Source organism: Epinephelus fuscoguttatus, linkage group LG2, assembly GCF_011397635.1.
Source record: "Epinephelus fuscoguttatus linkage group LG2, E.fuscoguttatus.final_Chr_v1".
Lineage (NCBI taxonomy): Eukaryota > Metazoa > Chordata > Actinopteri > Perciformes > Serranidae > Epinephelus > Epinephelus fuscoguttatus.
The window spans coordinates 29,223,905-29,241,392 of NC_064753.1; the positions used below are offsets into that span (position 1 = coordinate 29,223,905).

General features: G+C 40.8%; 1 protein-coding gene across 3 annotated transcripts in view; it reads right to left on the reverse strand.

Moving 5' to 3' along the window:
• The window catches only part of tub (TUB bipartite transcription factor), an 80,869-nt gene that overhangs the window by 25,963 nt on the left and 37,418 nt on the right, over positions 1 to 17,488 (reverse strand). The window contains exon 1 of one of the 3 annotated variants that reach the window (XM_049601036.1): positions 9,517 to 10,054. The exons of the other annotated variants lie outside the window; for them this stretch is intronic. Within the exon in view, the coding sequence (XP_049456993.1) occupies positions 9,517 to 9,554 (38 nt within the window). The 5' untranslated portion in view covers positions 9,555 to 10,054. Of the gene's footprint in view, positions 1 to 9,516; positions 10,055 to 17,488 lie in introns of those variants that run through there. 3 annotated transcript variants of the gene reach the window in all.

Here is a 17,488-nt window from a genome sequence, read left to right on the forward strand (position 1 = left end):
TGCCACGATAAAGGCGAGACAGAGGGTGTAATGATGGCAGGTGTCGTATGCTGTACACACTGTAAAAGCCCTTTGAGGCACATTTATGATTTTGGGCTAGCTGAACAGCAGATATTCTCCACCTACACACTTTACCTTTCAAGACAAAGGATTTGATAGATGAAAGAGATTTTGCCTGTGCAGTATCACCACAAACTGCTTAAACGGACATTGTTAGCTACAGTAATCACCCCCTCAGTCCTACTAGCGTGAGTGTCTTTCAGCAGGTTATCCTGTTGGTGTTGCAGGGGAATGTGACAAATGTGACAGATGCTACTATCCGTGTGTACGTCTGCATCTTTTATATCTCTCAAAAGCATTCTTGTGTCCTCTGCAGCACGTTTAATGTCTAATGCAATGCACAGAGAAAGCAAGGACAAAAGGAAATCACAGCAGATTCATCGCAAGAGCATCATCACATCCCAGTGGCACAGACGGCACAATACCAAGCACACACCTGATCTCAGCCTCTGGAAATGATTCTCTGCTTTCTTGAGCAGATTGTTCGAAAACAGCTGGGAAATATCTTTCTCTACAAGAACACCAGTATTGACTTGAGCATAATTTGATTTGGTGGTGCACTGCGCCCTGACATAATGCCACCGGCCTAAGCAAATGCCTTAAAGGTCAGTGTTGGTAAAATGAATGTCTAAATGATTTCAGCAAGTTGGCCACTGTTTCTCTCTCCACCGCAGAATGCTTTAAGTGAAGAACATATGGATAAATGCACAGGTGTTTTCAGAGCTGCCTTCTTCATATGATAATCTGTGAACGAGCAAGCTTTAACATAGCGGGACAAACATTATAGTCACTACTTGCACAGAGGTAGAATAAAAACCCAAGTTACAGTGTAAGATGGCATTGCTCTGGCCTCTAGCACTACCGTAAGAAACCTCGGAGTAATATTTGATCAAGATTTGTCTTTTAATTCTCATTTAAAACAAACCTCACGGACTGCATTTTTTCATCTGCGTAATATTGCGAAAATTAGGCCTATCCTGACCCGAAAAGATGCAGAAAAATTGGTCCACGCTTTTGTTACCTCAAGGCTGGATTACTGTAACTCTCTATTATCAGGTAGCTCTAGTAAGTCCTTAAAAACTCTCCAGCTAATTCAGAATGCAGCAGCACGTGTACTAACAGGAACTAAGAAACGTGATCATATTTCTCCTGTTTTAGCTTCTCTGCACTGGCTCCCTGTAAAATCCAGAATTGAATTTAAAATCCTACTGTTAACTTATAAAGCTCTAAATGGTCAAGCTCCGTCATATCTTAGAGAACTCATAGTGCCTTATTATCCCACCAGAACTCTGCGCTCTGAGAACGCAGGGTTACTCGTGGTCCCTAAAGTCTCCAAAAGTAGATCAGGAGCCAGAGCCTTCAGCTATCAGGCTCCTCTCCTGTGGAATCATCTTCCTGTTGCGGTCCGGGAGGCAGACACCGTCTCCACATTTAAGACTAGACTTAAGACTTTCCTCTTTGATAAAGCTTATAGTTAGGGCTGGCTCAGGCTTGCCCTGTACCAGCCCCTAGTTAAACTGACTTAGGCCTAGTCTGCCGGAGGACCCCCCTATAATACACTGGGCACCTTCTCTCCTTCTCTCTCTCTCTCTCTCTCTCTCTCTCTCTCATTCTATTACTGCATCTTGCTAACTCGGCCATTCTGGATGTCACTAACTCGGCTTCTTCTCCGGAGCCTTTGTGCTCCACTGTCTCTCAGATTAACTCATATCGCAGCGGTGCCTGGACAGCGTGACGTGTGTGGTTGTGCTGCTGCCGTGGTCCTGCCAGATGCCTCCTGCTGCTGCTGCCATCATTAGTCATTAGTCATACTTCTACTGTTATTATACACATATGACTATTGTCACACTTGTATACTGCCAGATATTAATATATACTTTCAACATATTGTACCACAGTAGCCAGAACTATAACTATAATATTATTACTTTCAATAATGTTGTTGTAAGCTACTGTCATTACCTGCATCTCTCTCTCTCTCTCTCTCTCTCTCTCTCTCTCTCTCTCTGTCTCATTGTGTCATGTGGATTACTGTTAATTTGTTATGCTGATCTGTTCTGTACGACATCTATTGCACGTCTGTCCGTCCTGGAAGAGGGATCCCTCCTCAGTTGCTCTTCCTGAGGTTTCTACTGTTTTTTTCCCCCGTTAAAGGGTTTTTTTTGGGGAAGTTTTTCCTTATCCGCTGTGAGGGTCATAAGGACAGAGGGATGTTGTATGCTGTAAAGCCCTGTGAGGCAAATTGTGATTTGTGATATTGGGCTTTATAAATAAAATTGAATTGAATTGAAAATTGAATAACTACCTAGAGAAAATGTGATCACAATACATTGTGCACAATGTAAGGATGATGATGATGATGATGATGGAACAGGTGAGAGCAATATCTTTTAAAATTTTGCATATTTAAAGCGAGGTTAGAATCTGAGTGTGAATGGTTGTCTGTCTATATGTGTCAGCCCTGCTATAGTCTGGCGAGTGGCGACCTGCCCAGGGTGTACCCCACCTCTCACCCATTGTCAGCTGGGATAGGCTCCAGCCCCCTATGACACCTAACAGGATAAGTGGTTACAAAAATTGAATGAATGAATGAATGAATGAATGAATGAATGAATGAATATTTAAAGCTATAGTAGGTTACTTTTTGTTATATTTGCTGAAACTATAACTACATCCACACAGTATAATCTGTCATAATAAATTGTGTTCCTCTGCCTCCTCAAAGTGCTTCTGAAGGCCTTTGCAAGAAATCACCACACATGAAAGAAAACAACCAGTCAGAGCACAAGAGTCTCAAATGCTGTTGTCAATCATGTCAGTCACAGCTCCTGACTTGTGGTCAAATTGTGAAACTAGGCAGCACTGCTCAAATATGAATCAAGATTCTGTCACTCCATTGCCGATTTTTCACCTCTAATGTTTTCAGAAACATATTTTAGTATACTGTTTAGCTGTAAAACGAGAAAGTTGGTCCGGCCGGTGGATGGTGCTTTGTTGTGGCCAGACTGTTTTCAACATGGCAGCTGGGTCACAAACTTTCTCATATCACAGCTAAACAGTGCACTAAAATTTGTTTCTGGAAACATCAGAGGTGAGAAATAGGCAATGCAGTTACAGAGTCTTGATTTGTATTTGATCAGCGCTGCCTAGTTTGACAGTTTGACCACGGTTCAGGAGCAGTGACTGACAGCAATAATAAGATCATGATTGACAACAGTGTTAGAGAAAGATCTTGACCACCTGCCATGTTAAAAATAGTCAGGAAAAAACGAAGCACCACCCGCCAGCCGAACCACCTTTCTCGGTTTACAGCTAAACAGTACACTAAAATAGGTTTCTGAAAACATATGAGGTGAGAAATAGGCAATGCAGTAACAGAATCTTGATTTATATTTGATCAGCTCTGCCTAGTTTGACAGTTTGACTGCAGTTCATGAGCTGTGACTGACATGACTGACAGCTGTGTTACAGACTGCTTGGCTCTGATTGGTTGTTTTCATTCAGCAGTGATAGATTTTGACAAACGTCATTAGAAGCGCTTTGAGGAGGCAGAGGCTTTTCTTTCTCCACAGATTATCTGTCTCACGTACTGCTGTGTGGATGTAGTGACAGAACTGCGGCTTTAAAGGATTAATCAAATATCAGAATCAACACTGATTGATTTTCTTTCAATGTACTAATCGATTAAGAGACCAGTTGTTTTTGGAGCATGTGAAATGCCTGCCATCTTGCTAAAAAGCATTACTTGATATTTAGGGAGAGGAAACGTTAGTTCCATGCTCGAGTCAAAATGAAGGAAAAGAAAACCGACAACAGAATAATTAGGTTATTTCCTACTAACTTACTTTTATTGAGCAGCTACATTATTTTTCATCAAACTGTTAATTTAAAAAAACAATGTATTTCTTCTGGGGTTTTTCAGGACTTTAAAATATAATGTATAATGTTGAGTCAGTGCCAGACCTCGCACACTCAGCACCCTAGGCGGGCTTCACCTAGCGCCCCCCCTCTAGCTGGCGCCCTAGGCAGCTGCCTATGTTGCCTTTAAGACGACCCGCCAGTCTGATGATGTAATTAAAAAATTAGCATTGCTCTTAACTTTAAACCTTCCTCTTCCAGTGCCCCCTGATTAAACAGCTTTTAATTCAGAGTGACCCTGAGTATACCTGCTGTGTGTGTGTGTGTGTGTGTGTGTGTGGGAGTTTGTTCACCCGTCTGTCTCTGCTTGGAAGAATAAGTGAAACTCATCTCGTGTAAACAACTACAGCTCGGGCTAAGCAAAACGACAACAAATCCAATTATGAATGAATTCGTGACAACATGTCTTCCACAAACAAAGTTATAATATGACAGATGCCAGTCTTTCTCTGTAATATTGTTAAACATCATCTCCATGCTGACAACAGCGCTCCATTTCCACATTAGAGCTTTTCTTGCATTTGTGCTGTTGTGCTAAGTTTTTAGTAAATCTGAATCAAATCATTAGAAACCGCACAAACTTCAACTACGACATTCATCAGGGGTTTGTGGACGTCATGGATCCCTGCTGCTGTGGAAGATCAAACCAGAATTTTACTGTGCCACCCCCACTGTGCTGCCTCACTGATTGTACCTTCAGCTCATTTGGCCGGGCATTTTGGAGACCCCCTGAGAAACCTCAACAGATCCTAATTAGAGGTCAATGAGAGGTTTTCTCCAGAAGACGTAGGGAGAACGATCAACCGTAGGAAATAAAATGACGGAAGATGAAGGGAGAAGTTGTCTGCTGATGTGTGGTGTGTGAGAAAATGATGTTGTTTTCCAGCAGTCTTAACTATGACTGAAATTGCTTTACAGGCGTGATGTTTTATTTAAATGCAAATGCGGATTGTGACAAAGTGTTTCCTAACCCTTGCAGCATATGACATTGTGTGACATATGCAGCTCGTGACTTTTTGCAGGTTCTTAATGAATGCACAAGTCTCTTACTTTTCATTCGATTATCTTCTGAGTAATGTGCCTATGTTTAAAAGCCATTTATTTTTTTACTCTCAACATTTAAAAAACCTTTCATGCATAGCCTACTGCCTGAAGACATATAAATAATGTGACATCCGAATGATAAATGGCCATATAGGTGCATGTATTTGCATAATGAATTTGGTTGGTTACACAGTGCTCATTGCAGGGCTGATAGTTGCAACATAATTAAAAGCAGAATACATTTCAAACTTGGTATTTTAATTGCAATTTCCCATTCTTCATTTGTCAGTTTGTTATCTCTCAGCTTGATTCATGCCACTAGCTGCAAATATGTTTTCATTTCCTGTTAAGTGTTACCGCTGCACGATAAATAAAGCGAACAGGTGGTTTGTGAGAGTTTTATACTCCTCATACCTCCGTCAAAAGCCTCAGCGTGACAGTGACAGTGATGGTGGGTAGTCACTGCCGCAGCTACAGCACGCAGGATCAGTAAATCAGTAAATATTCTGTCTACCTGTAACTCTGCACTGCCGACTCCAGTTTGACAACAAAGGCCCACACAGATGCAATGAAAATGTATTTACCTCCCACTCTCTGTCAGACATACAGACAAACAAAGCACTCCATGTCTGCAATCACAGTAATCAAGTGTGTGAATAGGCATCAGACAGGAAGATAATGACACAAACAGAGCTGTGCCTGCGGAGGTCAAACAGCTCGTTATTGTGGAGAGTCTCTGGTCACTCTTGCTCTGCAACACACTGATAGTGAGGTTTACAGGAGGCTTGATAATCTATTTAAAGGTGCAAGGAGGACAAAAAATATCAAGTATGAAGAAGGAAGGCTCTGTACGCTATTGATGAAGCCATAATTTTGGTTTCAAGACCATCACAAGATCAGGCGATCATCTAGTGAAAAAATGCTTGTATCTATTATTAAATAATTGTGGATCCAAGTGTGCAAAGGCATCTTTTTCCATTCAAAATTATTATATATTTTTAAGCTGTTGAACTATTTGGTTGCTTTTTATCTGCTTATGTTTGAAGGCAATGATCCAATCCATCACAGTGTTTGACTATCTCTATGCCTGTATCTAAATTCAAATGTATTTGTAAATTTCTGTTATTCAACATTATGAAAGCAGAAAATAATACATTTGTATAGCTAGCATTTAAGGATCAGATTTATGTTTATTTTTTCCATTTATTTACAATAACATGTTACAGAGCTAGGATAGGAAGTTTCGGTAATGAAAATTAAGTTTGGCATTTACAAAAGAAAATATAGAGAATGTGAAAAAAACCCACATACATTAAAATTTATTATTTTTATACATATATTTTGCATTCTGACATTTTCCAGTGATAATCTTATGATTTTCTTTTCAAATTTCTGTTGCAGTTTTGGTGTGGAGGGGAGGAGTTATTAGGGAGGGGGCAAGGACAGTGTGATTCACATAGAATCTGCATACCAAGGAGAGAAAGTCTCTTGTGGACCTGCAGTCGTTGGCGAGTGACATGACCAAAAAATTGGACGATTGTCATTGAAAAACACACCTGAAAAACAAACTAAAACAATTTTAATGGGTCTGTTTTGTTTTTCAGTGGAACTTTGTTCAGTGCAAATGTTTCCCTGTTCAATGCCAAATTTTATTTTCATACCATCACTTACTGTCATAGTTCTACACTCTAAAAAATATTCCCTGGTTCAACTTAAACAAATTAAGGTAACAGTTTCCATGTATCTTTTTAAGTACTTTCATCTCATTATTGAGCCAGTCTTTTATCATAATCTGACAAACTTAAAAAAGCTTGATTAAGTTAAACAACCTTAATTTTTATCCAAAAGTTGTGGTGCTATTTAGTTGTCTAACTTATTTATCTTAATGCCATCCTATCCAAAAATGTCAAAAATGTTTTGATTGTGAGCAGCTTCTTAAAATTGTCAGTTGTCAACTGACTAAAACAGTGTAATGTAACAAACGTAGTTTTTATGCTTCTTTATTTTATACATTAACCACTGTAATTGTAATTTCATTTTCTTTGTGTATTCTTTGTGTTTTCAACTACTTCAGATGTCTAGACCTCTTAACCTCCCACCCAGATACGAAATCCTGCAGGATACGCACACCTTAAGAGGCGTTCCTCAGGTATAAATGTTTTAGGCTTTCCCATGTTCGGGGTCTTTCTTCATTCTGACCACTCGTGTGTTGATCGACGTTTTCTTTGCAAAGAAAACAAAAACCTTGTCGACCGGCAGAAGGCTTTATTTCATTCTTCACCAGCAGCAGAGAATTTCCACAACACCACTAACCCCAAGAATCATTTTCCGTAACTGGTCGAGTTTAAGATGGCGATGTTAAGATCCTGATGCTGTGAGATATAGCACTGATTTTGATCTCTTCTTCATAAAATAACATTGAAACACTGGCTGTTATAAATTTGATCTCGTTAAACCTTTTTTCAAACAGAAATTTAATGAAAGTTTTCAATTTGGACACAAGTTAGTGGATTTTTCATTCACTCAGTCAGCCATAAGTGAATCTGACATTCAGGGAAGTGAAGGATTTGGCTGTTCATTGAGACTCCTCTTCACACTTTTAAAATAGTTTTACATGCATCACCAGGCTTTATATGTGTGACCGTCACTGGCTGATTCAATGGCAGCAGCACCTGGCAACACTAGAGGACAATCCAAGTGTGCACACTAAAGCAGGTTTAATTTACATCTGCATGCAATGCATGAAATTTGATCGTGGGAACAATAATCTGATGAGCACTGCAACAACCCAACTGACCTTATCAGTAAATAATGAAGCTAATATTGACAGAATGTGACAGTATAAGAAAACTAATACATATAGGGGCTGTAAACAGCATATGTATTGTATTAACGAACCTCAGAAAAGATACTCTGAAAAAGTAATGTGTAATAATGCAATGTAATAACTGTACGTGCATTTTGATGATATACCAATTTCACTTTCTTTTTTTTAAGAGTTTGCAATTTCTGCTGTCCTCCCTGGGTTCCCATGGCATTAGAAAAGAGGAAAGATCTAGAGATTTGCTCCTCACAGGGAAAAAATATTGAACTGCTGTGTGTGTGTGTGTGTGTGTGTGTGTGTGTGTGTGTGTGTGTGTGTGTTTGTGAGCTATATTTTTTTCATCATTTCGTTAATTTCTGCGAATGCATGCACAGTATATCTCTAATGAGGTGAGAGAGCTACACAGTGCAGCTGTCTCCTCCAACTCTGCACACAGGCCCATGCATTTTTCATGGCAGCTTTACTGGATGAGGGAAAAACTGCTCATTGAAGGAGCCACCAATCTGTCTGCCACGACCCTCTCACTGACACTCAAACACTTAAAGAGATCATTTTGGACACTGGGAGTGGTTAATGTCTTGTTCATGTATATATATATATATATATATATATATATATATATATTATCCCCTATTGAAATCCAGCTTTGAGCACATTTTTTCTTGAACAGAAAGTGAAGGAGTAAGAAGGCAAAAATGTGCAACGACCCAATAAATACTATTTGTTCTTCCTACTACTTCATCAGTCATTAATAATCTCTTTATGTTTTTTTTAATGACTTTATAAAATGCTTTTATATCAACCTTATTTTCTGTGATACCTGAATGTTGGCATCTCCACAGTCTTTAGAAGTTTAATTTCATTCTGAAATCCATGGACTGCCACCGTAACTTATAGCAACCATGAGCCAATGGCATCAAAGTAAGCAGGGAAACCATGGCAATGGGTATTCAATCAGAGGAACGAGCCAGCAGCAGTACCGCACTTGAAATGATGAAAGCAGATGTAGGTTTCAGAGCAAGATGCTAAAAAGCTCATGCATGCTCTCACTTTTCTTATTCACAAGAAAATACTTTGCTGCAAATGGGAGGATCATGTTTCAAGCAGCATGCAATATGTATCATATTTGCACACATATACGTGAATCACATACTCTCACACAAAGGCAGGAACTTCTTCTGTGATTTCTACATTTGAACTACTTCCTTTGAATCCAATAAAACAGCTTTTTTAAATTAAATTATAAGCAGGTTTTACACATGAGCAGTTTAATAGTGCAAGAAAAGGGGATATTTCTGTGCCTGTGAACCACACTGAGACCTCAATAGTTATGCAGCTGAAATTCTGGGATTCACTTTTGCATTATTTATATATTTTTTCCTGTGGTGCTCCTTTGAAAAAAAAAAGAGAAATCATAAATACATACACATTTATTAGCAAAACAAGAATATAATGCCACCAAAAAAAAAAAAAATCCTGTCTCCATCCACACTGTTTGCTTTTATTTTGCCATTCAATGTTCCCTTATTAGTCTGATCTCCTTGTCAGACACTCACATGACTGAACACCCGCTCATATACACACACATGCACACACTGCTTCATGAAAAAAAAAAGAAGAAGAACACTGTGCCCTCTTTCACCCGTGTTCCCAGGCATGTGGTACAGTACCTGTAGGGGATCCAGTCGGAGGAGTGCTTGGAGCTCATCCTGTATCAATCACTCTGACTGCTGCTGCCTAACTGCGAGGCTAACGGCCTGCAACAGCACCAGTGCAAGTGTCTACGGGGGTCTGAGGACAGCGATCACAGCCAGAGAGCCCACATCGCCTGTTCATCCTCTGCACGCAGCCCTGTATTCCCCCAAGCCTGCCTGTGCTCCTTCGTATTTCCCCTTCGCTGTGGGGCAGCAGATGACTAACAATCCAGACGGACAGCCGCACTCCTCAGTGATGCACACCGAGCGCACGAAATAGCCGTTTTCTTCTCTCCCATGTGTAACGCATCCAGTCAATGCCTCTCCTCTTCTCCTCTCCCATCCACCTCCTCTGCTCCTGCTCTGCGCTGGCTCTCTTCCCTCGCTCTCACTCAGTGGGCTCTATCTAAATCTCCCTCCGTTTCTTGCCCTTTAAATCCCCCCCCAACCCTTCCCTTTTCCTTCCTCTCTGTCCAAATCTCGCACTGTGCCTCTCTACCCAATCTATCTCTCGTTATCTCTCGTGTAGCATCACCTACAGCACCATCCAGTGCGCAGCCTTAAGCAAAAAAAGGTTATAGAGAGTCCCCCTTTGTCTTCCCTCTTTGATGTTCCTTCTCAGCTATTCCTGTACAGTGCCACCACCCCCCCCCCCCCCTTCTCCATAATGCAACCACACAAACTCTCTTTCTGCTTCTTCCCTGCACACACTGTGTTGCACGAGGCATGTAAAGCAGGGACTCAGATGTGTTTTCTGGACCATAATTTATTTATTCTCTCAGAGCAAGAGGCATTAGCATATGACTAGTGTTAACAGCCTTTAATTCAACACTCTCTCCAGCCAGACAAAGGCACCCTGTGATAGTGCCACAGCTCTGAACCTCTCTCACACACATCTGCTTCCGCCCTCCGTCTGCCGCCCCTCACTGTCACCACACAAACACACATCACTCACTGTGTTCCCAGGGTTATTCAGGAGTCCATCTATAGACAGTTAAACCAAGCGGCTTCCTTGTGACAAAACTGCTCCACAAGGAGTTGATTCATGTCAACTCCATCGGCAAACATCTCTAGTTATAAGGTGTGTGATCCACGCATGTGCTGATTTTACGAAATCTGAAACAATCCTGAAATTATTCAGGGAAGCAAAATCTCTTTGCTCGTGGGTACAGATGAAAGCATCTTCCCAGCCACTGTCTCCCTGCAAAACAGCCTCAAGCTGGATCTTTTATTTGCTGTATTTCATCATCCATGTGTTGCACCAGTTCCTGTTATGTATTCAGATGGATTCAGGACATTCAGTGCACCAAACCATTCTGAAACCCACAAATGCACTGAAGTGCTACACACACACACACACACACACACACACACACACACACACACACACACATACATACACGTGTATGATTGCCAGGGCGTTTGTGCTGTGATGACGCTTACAGTAAGTTTGTTCTCCCAAGGTCAGAACTCATGTGCTGATGTAATAAGGCATTGTGCAGAATGTTATTTAAGCAAAGACTGGTCAAACATTGGAGTCACGCATTCAAGCATCTTACTTCAATTATTTATCGCATGCCTACAAAGAAGCATCTCTGATAGAGTTCAGTGGTAGATGCCAAAGTAAACAAGGGAGGAAGTGAAATGTCGATGAAGTCCATGACAAAAATAACAATTTAATATCATATAAATGTAGTGCTGGGCTTTTTTCTAAAATATAAATTCTGATTACACACCTACGACTCATTTAAAACATGTAAATACTATTTAACATTGTTATCTTTTTCATAGTTTTGAAGTCACATGTGACAGAGGACAGCAAACTGACATACTGCATGACAGAATGAAGTCAGGGGAAGGGGGCGTACAGAATAAACACGATAAAATTCATTCATGAACCATTTTCCCTGGATAAGATCTTATAAAAAATACAGGGTCCATCATCTCCATGCTCATATTCACAAAGAGCTGAAGCTGCTCGTTCCATTGATAATACATCCATACAGTCTTTCAACCAATTATCTATACTAAAACAATTTGATTTGTGTGATTTCCAATTCATCATAATGACACGTTTAACTGACACAAAAGCAAGCAAGGCAATAATGCGGTGTGTAAAGGCTTCCACTGCATAATTTCTATCCTAGTGCCTAAGAGGCAGACTGTTGGAAACCGCGGTATTGTCACATCCAGGATAGAAGACAAACTTAATATCATGTTGTCCCAAAAACATCTAACTGAGGGGGCGACGCCACAACAGATGCATGAGTGATCCTGCCTCACCACAGTCATGCCAACATGAATGTGAAAGGGAATGATCTGCATGGTGTAATATACGCTCTATGCACCACTTTCATTTGTAAAATTTTGTATCAAGCAAATTTGAATACCATTGTTGTGTGTACTGGGACAGACTCCCACTGGGCTGAGGTCAGGGTTGCACAAAGTCCCTCTCCTACCGATGTTTGATGGAAGCTAGGCTGTCTGAAGAGGCGAGGCACAATGACCCATACACTGCAGAAACAACTCTCCTTCCCAAGGCAATGCAACTCAGTTTATTATTAAATTCTCTATTGAGCCCTGTGGACATATTCTTTGAGATGACTGACCTTCAGATTGATATTAACTGTAGGTATGACAAAAAGTCAGCATTTGTTAAATTACACAACTTTTTCAACTTGTAAATGAAAACATAAATCACACATCTATTCTTCAGGTGAAGTGGTCAACACACTGCATGTTCCAGCCGAAACTACATATAACAAATCTGGCCAGAACTTGGTTTTATTCTCCGTCTGTACCCAACAGCATCAAAGTCGACTGCAGCTTCTTTACAGCAAACATAATGAAACATTGATTACATTCTCCAATGGTATGGCCTTTCAAAAATGTCAAGTCACAAAGGTGTTTCATTTTGACTCCAACAGAAAGAAACTGTTGACAATAGTAAAATAAATCAGCTTTCATGAAATTCCAAACAAATCGATCCCTCACACAGTGTTTCTCTCTCCAGGTCACAGACCAGCAGGGATGTTTAAATCAAACAGAGGAGCGAGGAGGATCTTTTTTAAAAAATAAATGTGACTATTAAATTGGTAAGTAGGCAACCTATGTGTGCTCTGTACTGGCAACATAATTAATAAGCACGTTTGTTATTTTGAGAGTGAAATATTGCTGCATCAAATGACTGAGAAGCATGTTGACAACAGTTTGTATTTAACTGAAGTGGGCAGTAGTCAGATGTCCCTCCCACACAGCTCTGCTGCTGTTTCTTCTGCAACTTAGAGCCGTAATTCCACTACACAAGAAAAACCCTGCATGGTGTTCCCTCATCAAACTCAGAAAGACTCCCAGAGAGATGGTGCAGTTTTTGGATTTTGTGCAACGACCCAGGAGACCCATGCTCTTTTTGGGTTTCATAATTTATTCCATAATGCAATTGTTATGATGAGACACCAAAATATGAAGATTTGCTGAAGAAAAACAACCTGCATCATCAACCTTCCCAGCTGCAATTATCATTATTTGAGGAGCAAGATTGCGCAGTAATTAGGGAGGCATCTTGTGTAGCTGAGGATGGAGCTTAAAGCCCCCAGCTAGCATCAGCTCTGCTCATGCTCTTGTGCAAGGCACTGGCTCCCCATCATCTTCATATGAATGGGGGCAAGAAATAACACAATTCTATATAGAGATTCATCAACTACGGCTATTCATCCTACACATGTTCACTCCTACCTTGTCACATATCGACACTTGGTCATGGAGTTTCCAAGTCAACATACAACGTGCAAGGTACCCTGGGTGAGTTGGTTGGTGACGTTCTGGGACACTGTCTCAAGTTCTCTGTTACATGCATTGTCTTCTTTTAAAATACACTTCTGTTTTCACAGGAAATTTACCATTTACATACAGTCTCTTTCAAAATAAACACACTACGTCAGCACAACACCATATATTGACTTTTTTTTTTCCCTTCAACAACAAACACACATGGTTGGGTTTAGGAAAAAGATAAGAGTTTGGCTTTAGAATCTTTGTTGGGCCCATCCACCACCCCTCCTGCCTGCCCCAGTCTGACTTTTGCCGCCTTAACTTTTGTCCTTGTTCTGCCGCGTCTCCCCCCCGATGCCGCCTGGTGGCATTAAACTATAACGGCAACAGGCCACGTACAATGTCGATCTTAAAGGAATGCTTTTTTTGCTGGTTTCGGACACCGCAAGTGGACTTCGATGACTCTGGAGTGAGACCAGGCTCAAGTGAAAGTCCTGGTTGTTGGACCCATCCACAACCCCTCCCACCCACCCTACTCAGACTTTTCGCCCCCTTAACTTACGTTGTTGTCCACTCACGTCTTCTGCTGATACTGCCGGTCCATGCATCATGCCTATGTGAAAGGGCAGCTTTTTTCATCAGTGTCTGACGCTGGAAGTCACTGCCCAAGTGCCGGTATTCGATGACTTCTTGATGAGACCATGTTGATTTATTAGTATAGATTATTTCGGTGTGAGCTGCCAAGACGTCTGCCTTCTCTCAAATATAATGGTACTTGATGGCACTCGGCTTGTGGTGCTCAAAATGCCAAAAAATACATTGGTAAAACTCAACAGACATGTCTCTTTCCAGGACTCATGGCCTGGTACCTCAAGATAATCCACAGACGTTATTGTGAGCAGTTTTTATGTAGGAACTATTGTCTTTCTACACAGCTACACCCACCAATTGTACCACCACACAGAAGGAAGCTTGCATCTACTACTAGCTCGCCTATCACCAAGCACTCAGCCAAGGCGGACACATTAATGTTCACATCTTGCACTGTCATGAGTGCTTTGTCCATGAGTAGATGCATGCCTCCTCCTGCGCAGTGATACATTCAGTGGGTATAGTTCAATGGAAAGAAAGTAGCTAAATTTGATAAACTGATATGTCTTTCGATAAATCTAGACAGATAAATAGCGCTACAAGTAAGAGGAAAAATATGTATTTTTGATTTTGGGGTGATCTGTCCTTTGAAGAGATAAATGTAGATGACAATCAACACATGTATCTGACTGTTAAAGAGCCTCTGTGGTTAATGGTGCGAACCCTGCGTATCAGCCGGTGTGATGAAAGTGGAAGTAAATGGAACAAGCCACACCGCTGAGGAACAGGTGTAAGCGCAGCACCCTGCTTAATATTTGATGCTGAAGGGGAGACTTTGAAGTTCGGTCATGAGGGAGATGGAATTGGGAGGAAGGCTGACTTTCATATAATTTCATGAAGACAAAAGTATATTCTCCATCCCACTAGACTCAGCAAACAGAGCGCTTTCTTTCCGTTTTTCCCCCCATCTGGCCTCATAGCCATTACAGCATTAAACAGCAAACGATAAGATCCTCACAACAAATTAGATTTTTCCAGTCCAGAATTTGTGCAGAGTTTTCCCAGAGGCATTTTATTGTTGGTAACAGAAGGGCAGCAGTATCAGTAATTATAATAATGGTCCTGGCACAGACGGCACACACTGATGTGAAAATGGATCTCTGGCTTGTGTCTGCATGTCTTAGTCAGACTGGCCGAAACACAGCTGCAGAGCACACAGCCTTAATAATATAGCAGCCTGATCAGGCATGCAGGATATGTGCCAACTGAGGAGCGACATTTACCTCTGTATGAATCTGCGTGTAAAATGTTTGTATATGTCATTTATCACATATAAATCAAACAAAAACCAGATGCCACAGAAGCCACAGCTCACGAGTGGGAAGGTCCAAAAAAATGATGATCTATAATTCGATGTCATCAATACATACCATCACCTTCAAGATGCACTATTATTTTTAAAATCCCACGGCACGTCTGTATCACCACTTTCATCCGAGCTCACCTCCTTCCTAAATATTTAAAACAGTCCTAGCGGCCCCGCACCAGGCAGACAATGGCGCGTCGCCAAGAAAAAGACAATAAGGACATTAACTGATATCATCCAATATTTACACCCTTCTTCATCTGTCCGTCCTGGAAGCATGATCCCTGTTCCTAAGGTTTCTGCCATTTTTTCCTCCGTTACAGGGTTTTTGGGGGAGTTTTTCCTTATCGGCTGTGAGGGTCCAAGGACACAGGGATGTTGTTTGCTGTGAAGCCCTCTGAGGCAAACTGTGATTTGTTATATTGGCCTTTATAAATACAATTGAATTGAAATTGAATATTGATTGCAGGCCCTGGCATTGAATCAGATCAAAATCATATCATGGCAAATATCTTACCATTGTCCAAAGAATACATACTGTATGTTGTATTGTGGTTAAACTTACAGCATACTGTGTCTTCATAAAGTATTCCCCTTAAAAAAATTTAAAGCCGTGTGAAAAATGCCTTGTAACTGAGAAATGCAACTGCTTTATTTGAGCTTTTCCTTGAGTGTTTCATGACTGTATTTCCTCTCTGTTGTGGTTTATTTATTTTTAAACTGTAACCAGTGTGTCATCTTGGCACGGTCTCCCTCAGAAAAGAGAATTACCCCTCATAGGACTTTCTGGTCAAATAAAAGTTAGATTTAAAAAATAATAATAATCGCTCCACCGATTCCTTCACCTCTGATTGACTGGATTCACAGAAACTATGTGCTGCCATTCATCTCTACATGGGGGCTCAGCCTTCGAAGGAACAGGCCTGATGAAAGAGTTGCTCCTCCTCCTCAAGTGCAAACCTAAAAATGGCCATTTCTCACCCCTTGCCTCACAGATATCATAATTAATGGTGCTTCTCCTCAACACGTGAATTTGGAAATACATATAAGCTGGTAAATACCAGTGGTAAAGTTCACTTATATCTGAGTGTATGGTAAGAGTTGTGACATAGAATTTTACCATATGATGGACATTTGGAAAACATTTCACCAGGCTTACGGCAAACAGCTCAGTGTGGGAAGGATTATTTTTAGTTCCTGCACAGTAGTGGCCAACAACATGCCAAAGATGTCAACAAGAAAAAACACAAATCCTGATAAATACATTGTGATCGAAAAAAAACCCTTGGTATTTCACCTGGGGGCACTGGGGCAGTGCCTTACATCTTGTGTCACACAGAATGTTGTGTGCCTGATTCATGTCCTTGTCGGGGAGTTTCCCTAAAGACGAAACAAGGTAAGAGGCATGAAGGCAGATATTTGCAGTCTTATGTTCCACAGGGAATGAAAACTTACTGAGTAAGTAAGACCTCATACCTAACTGCAACTTTAAACAGAGAAAGTCGATTCACTAAGATACTTTTTTTTTCTCCTTGTACTGCTGGCACGGCTGCAAGCGACCTCCCTGCAGTTTTGAAGGACTTTGACCTGACTGCTGACAAATTCTCAAATCAACAATCATGATGTTATACTGGAAATTATGTACAGTTAAATAGTGCTAACATATATTGACATTTAGATGGACTATATTATGTCCAACAACAAAGTAACAGTGAGAATGTAATGCTAAACCCAGTTATTTCTTTCTAATCCTAACCACGTGCTTCTGTTGCCTAAACATAGCCATGTGCATATGTTGGCTTAAGGTGACCATGTGTGTTTGTTATTTAAGGGAAAAAAATGTCAATTTAAGGTATTATACCGACATAGTATGTTTATTTTGAAAGAGACTGTATGCAAACTGTCCATTCCTTTAAAAACAAAGTGTATTTGGAAAAGACACAATGCATGTAACAGGCTGAATTTGACATGGCATCCCAGAACACCAACAACAGACGCAATGCGGGCTACCTTGCATGTCATATGAAGACGTGGAAAGTCAATAACCAAGCGACGATATGTGACGAGGTCGGAGTAAGAATGTGTTGCTGTATTCTGATATCAGTGTAATATCTTGCATCAGCAGATGCCCAGCCCAAATAGATTTACAAGGCAGATAATAAGTCTGCGCGTGTGTGAGACCAAATCTACAAATTATAGGAAAACATGAGTAAAACATTC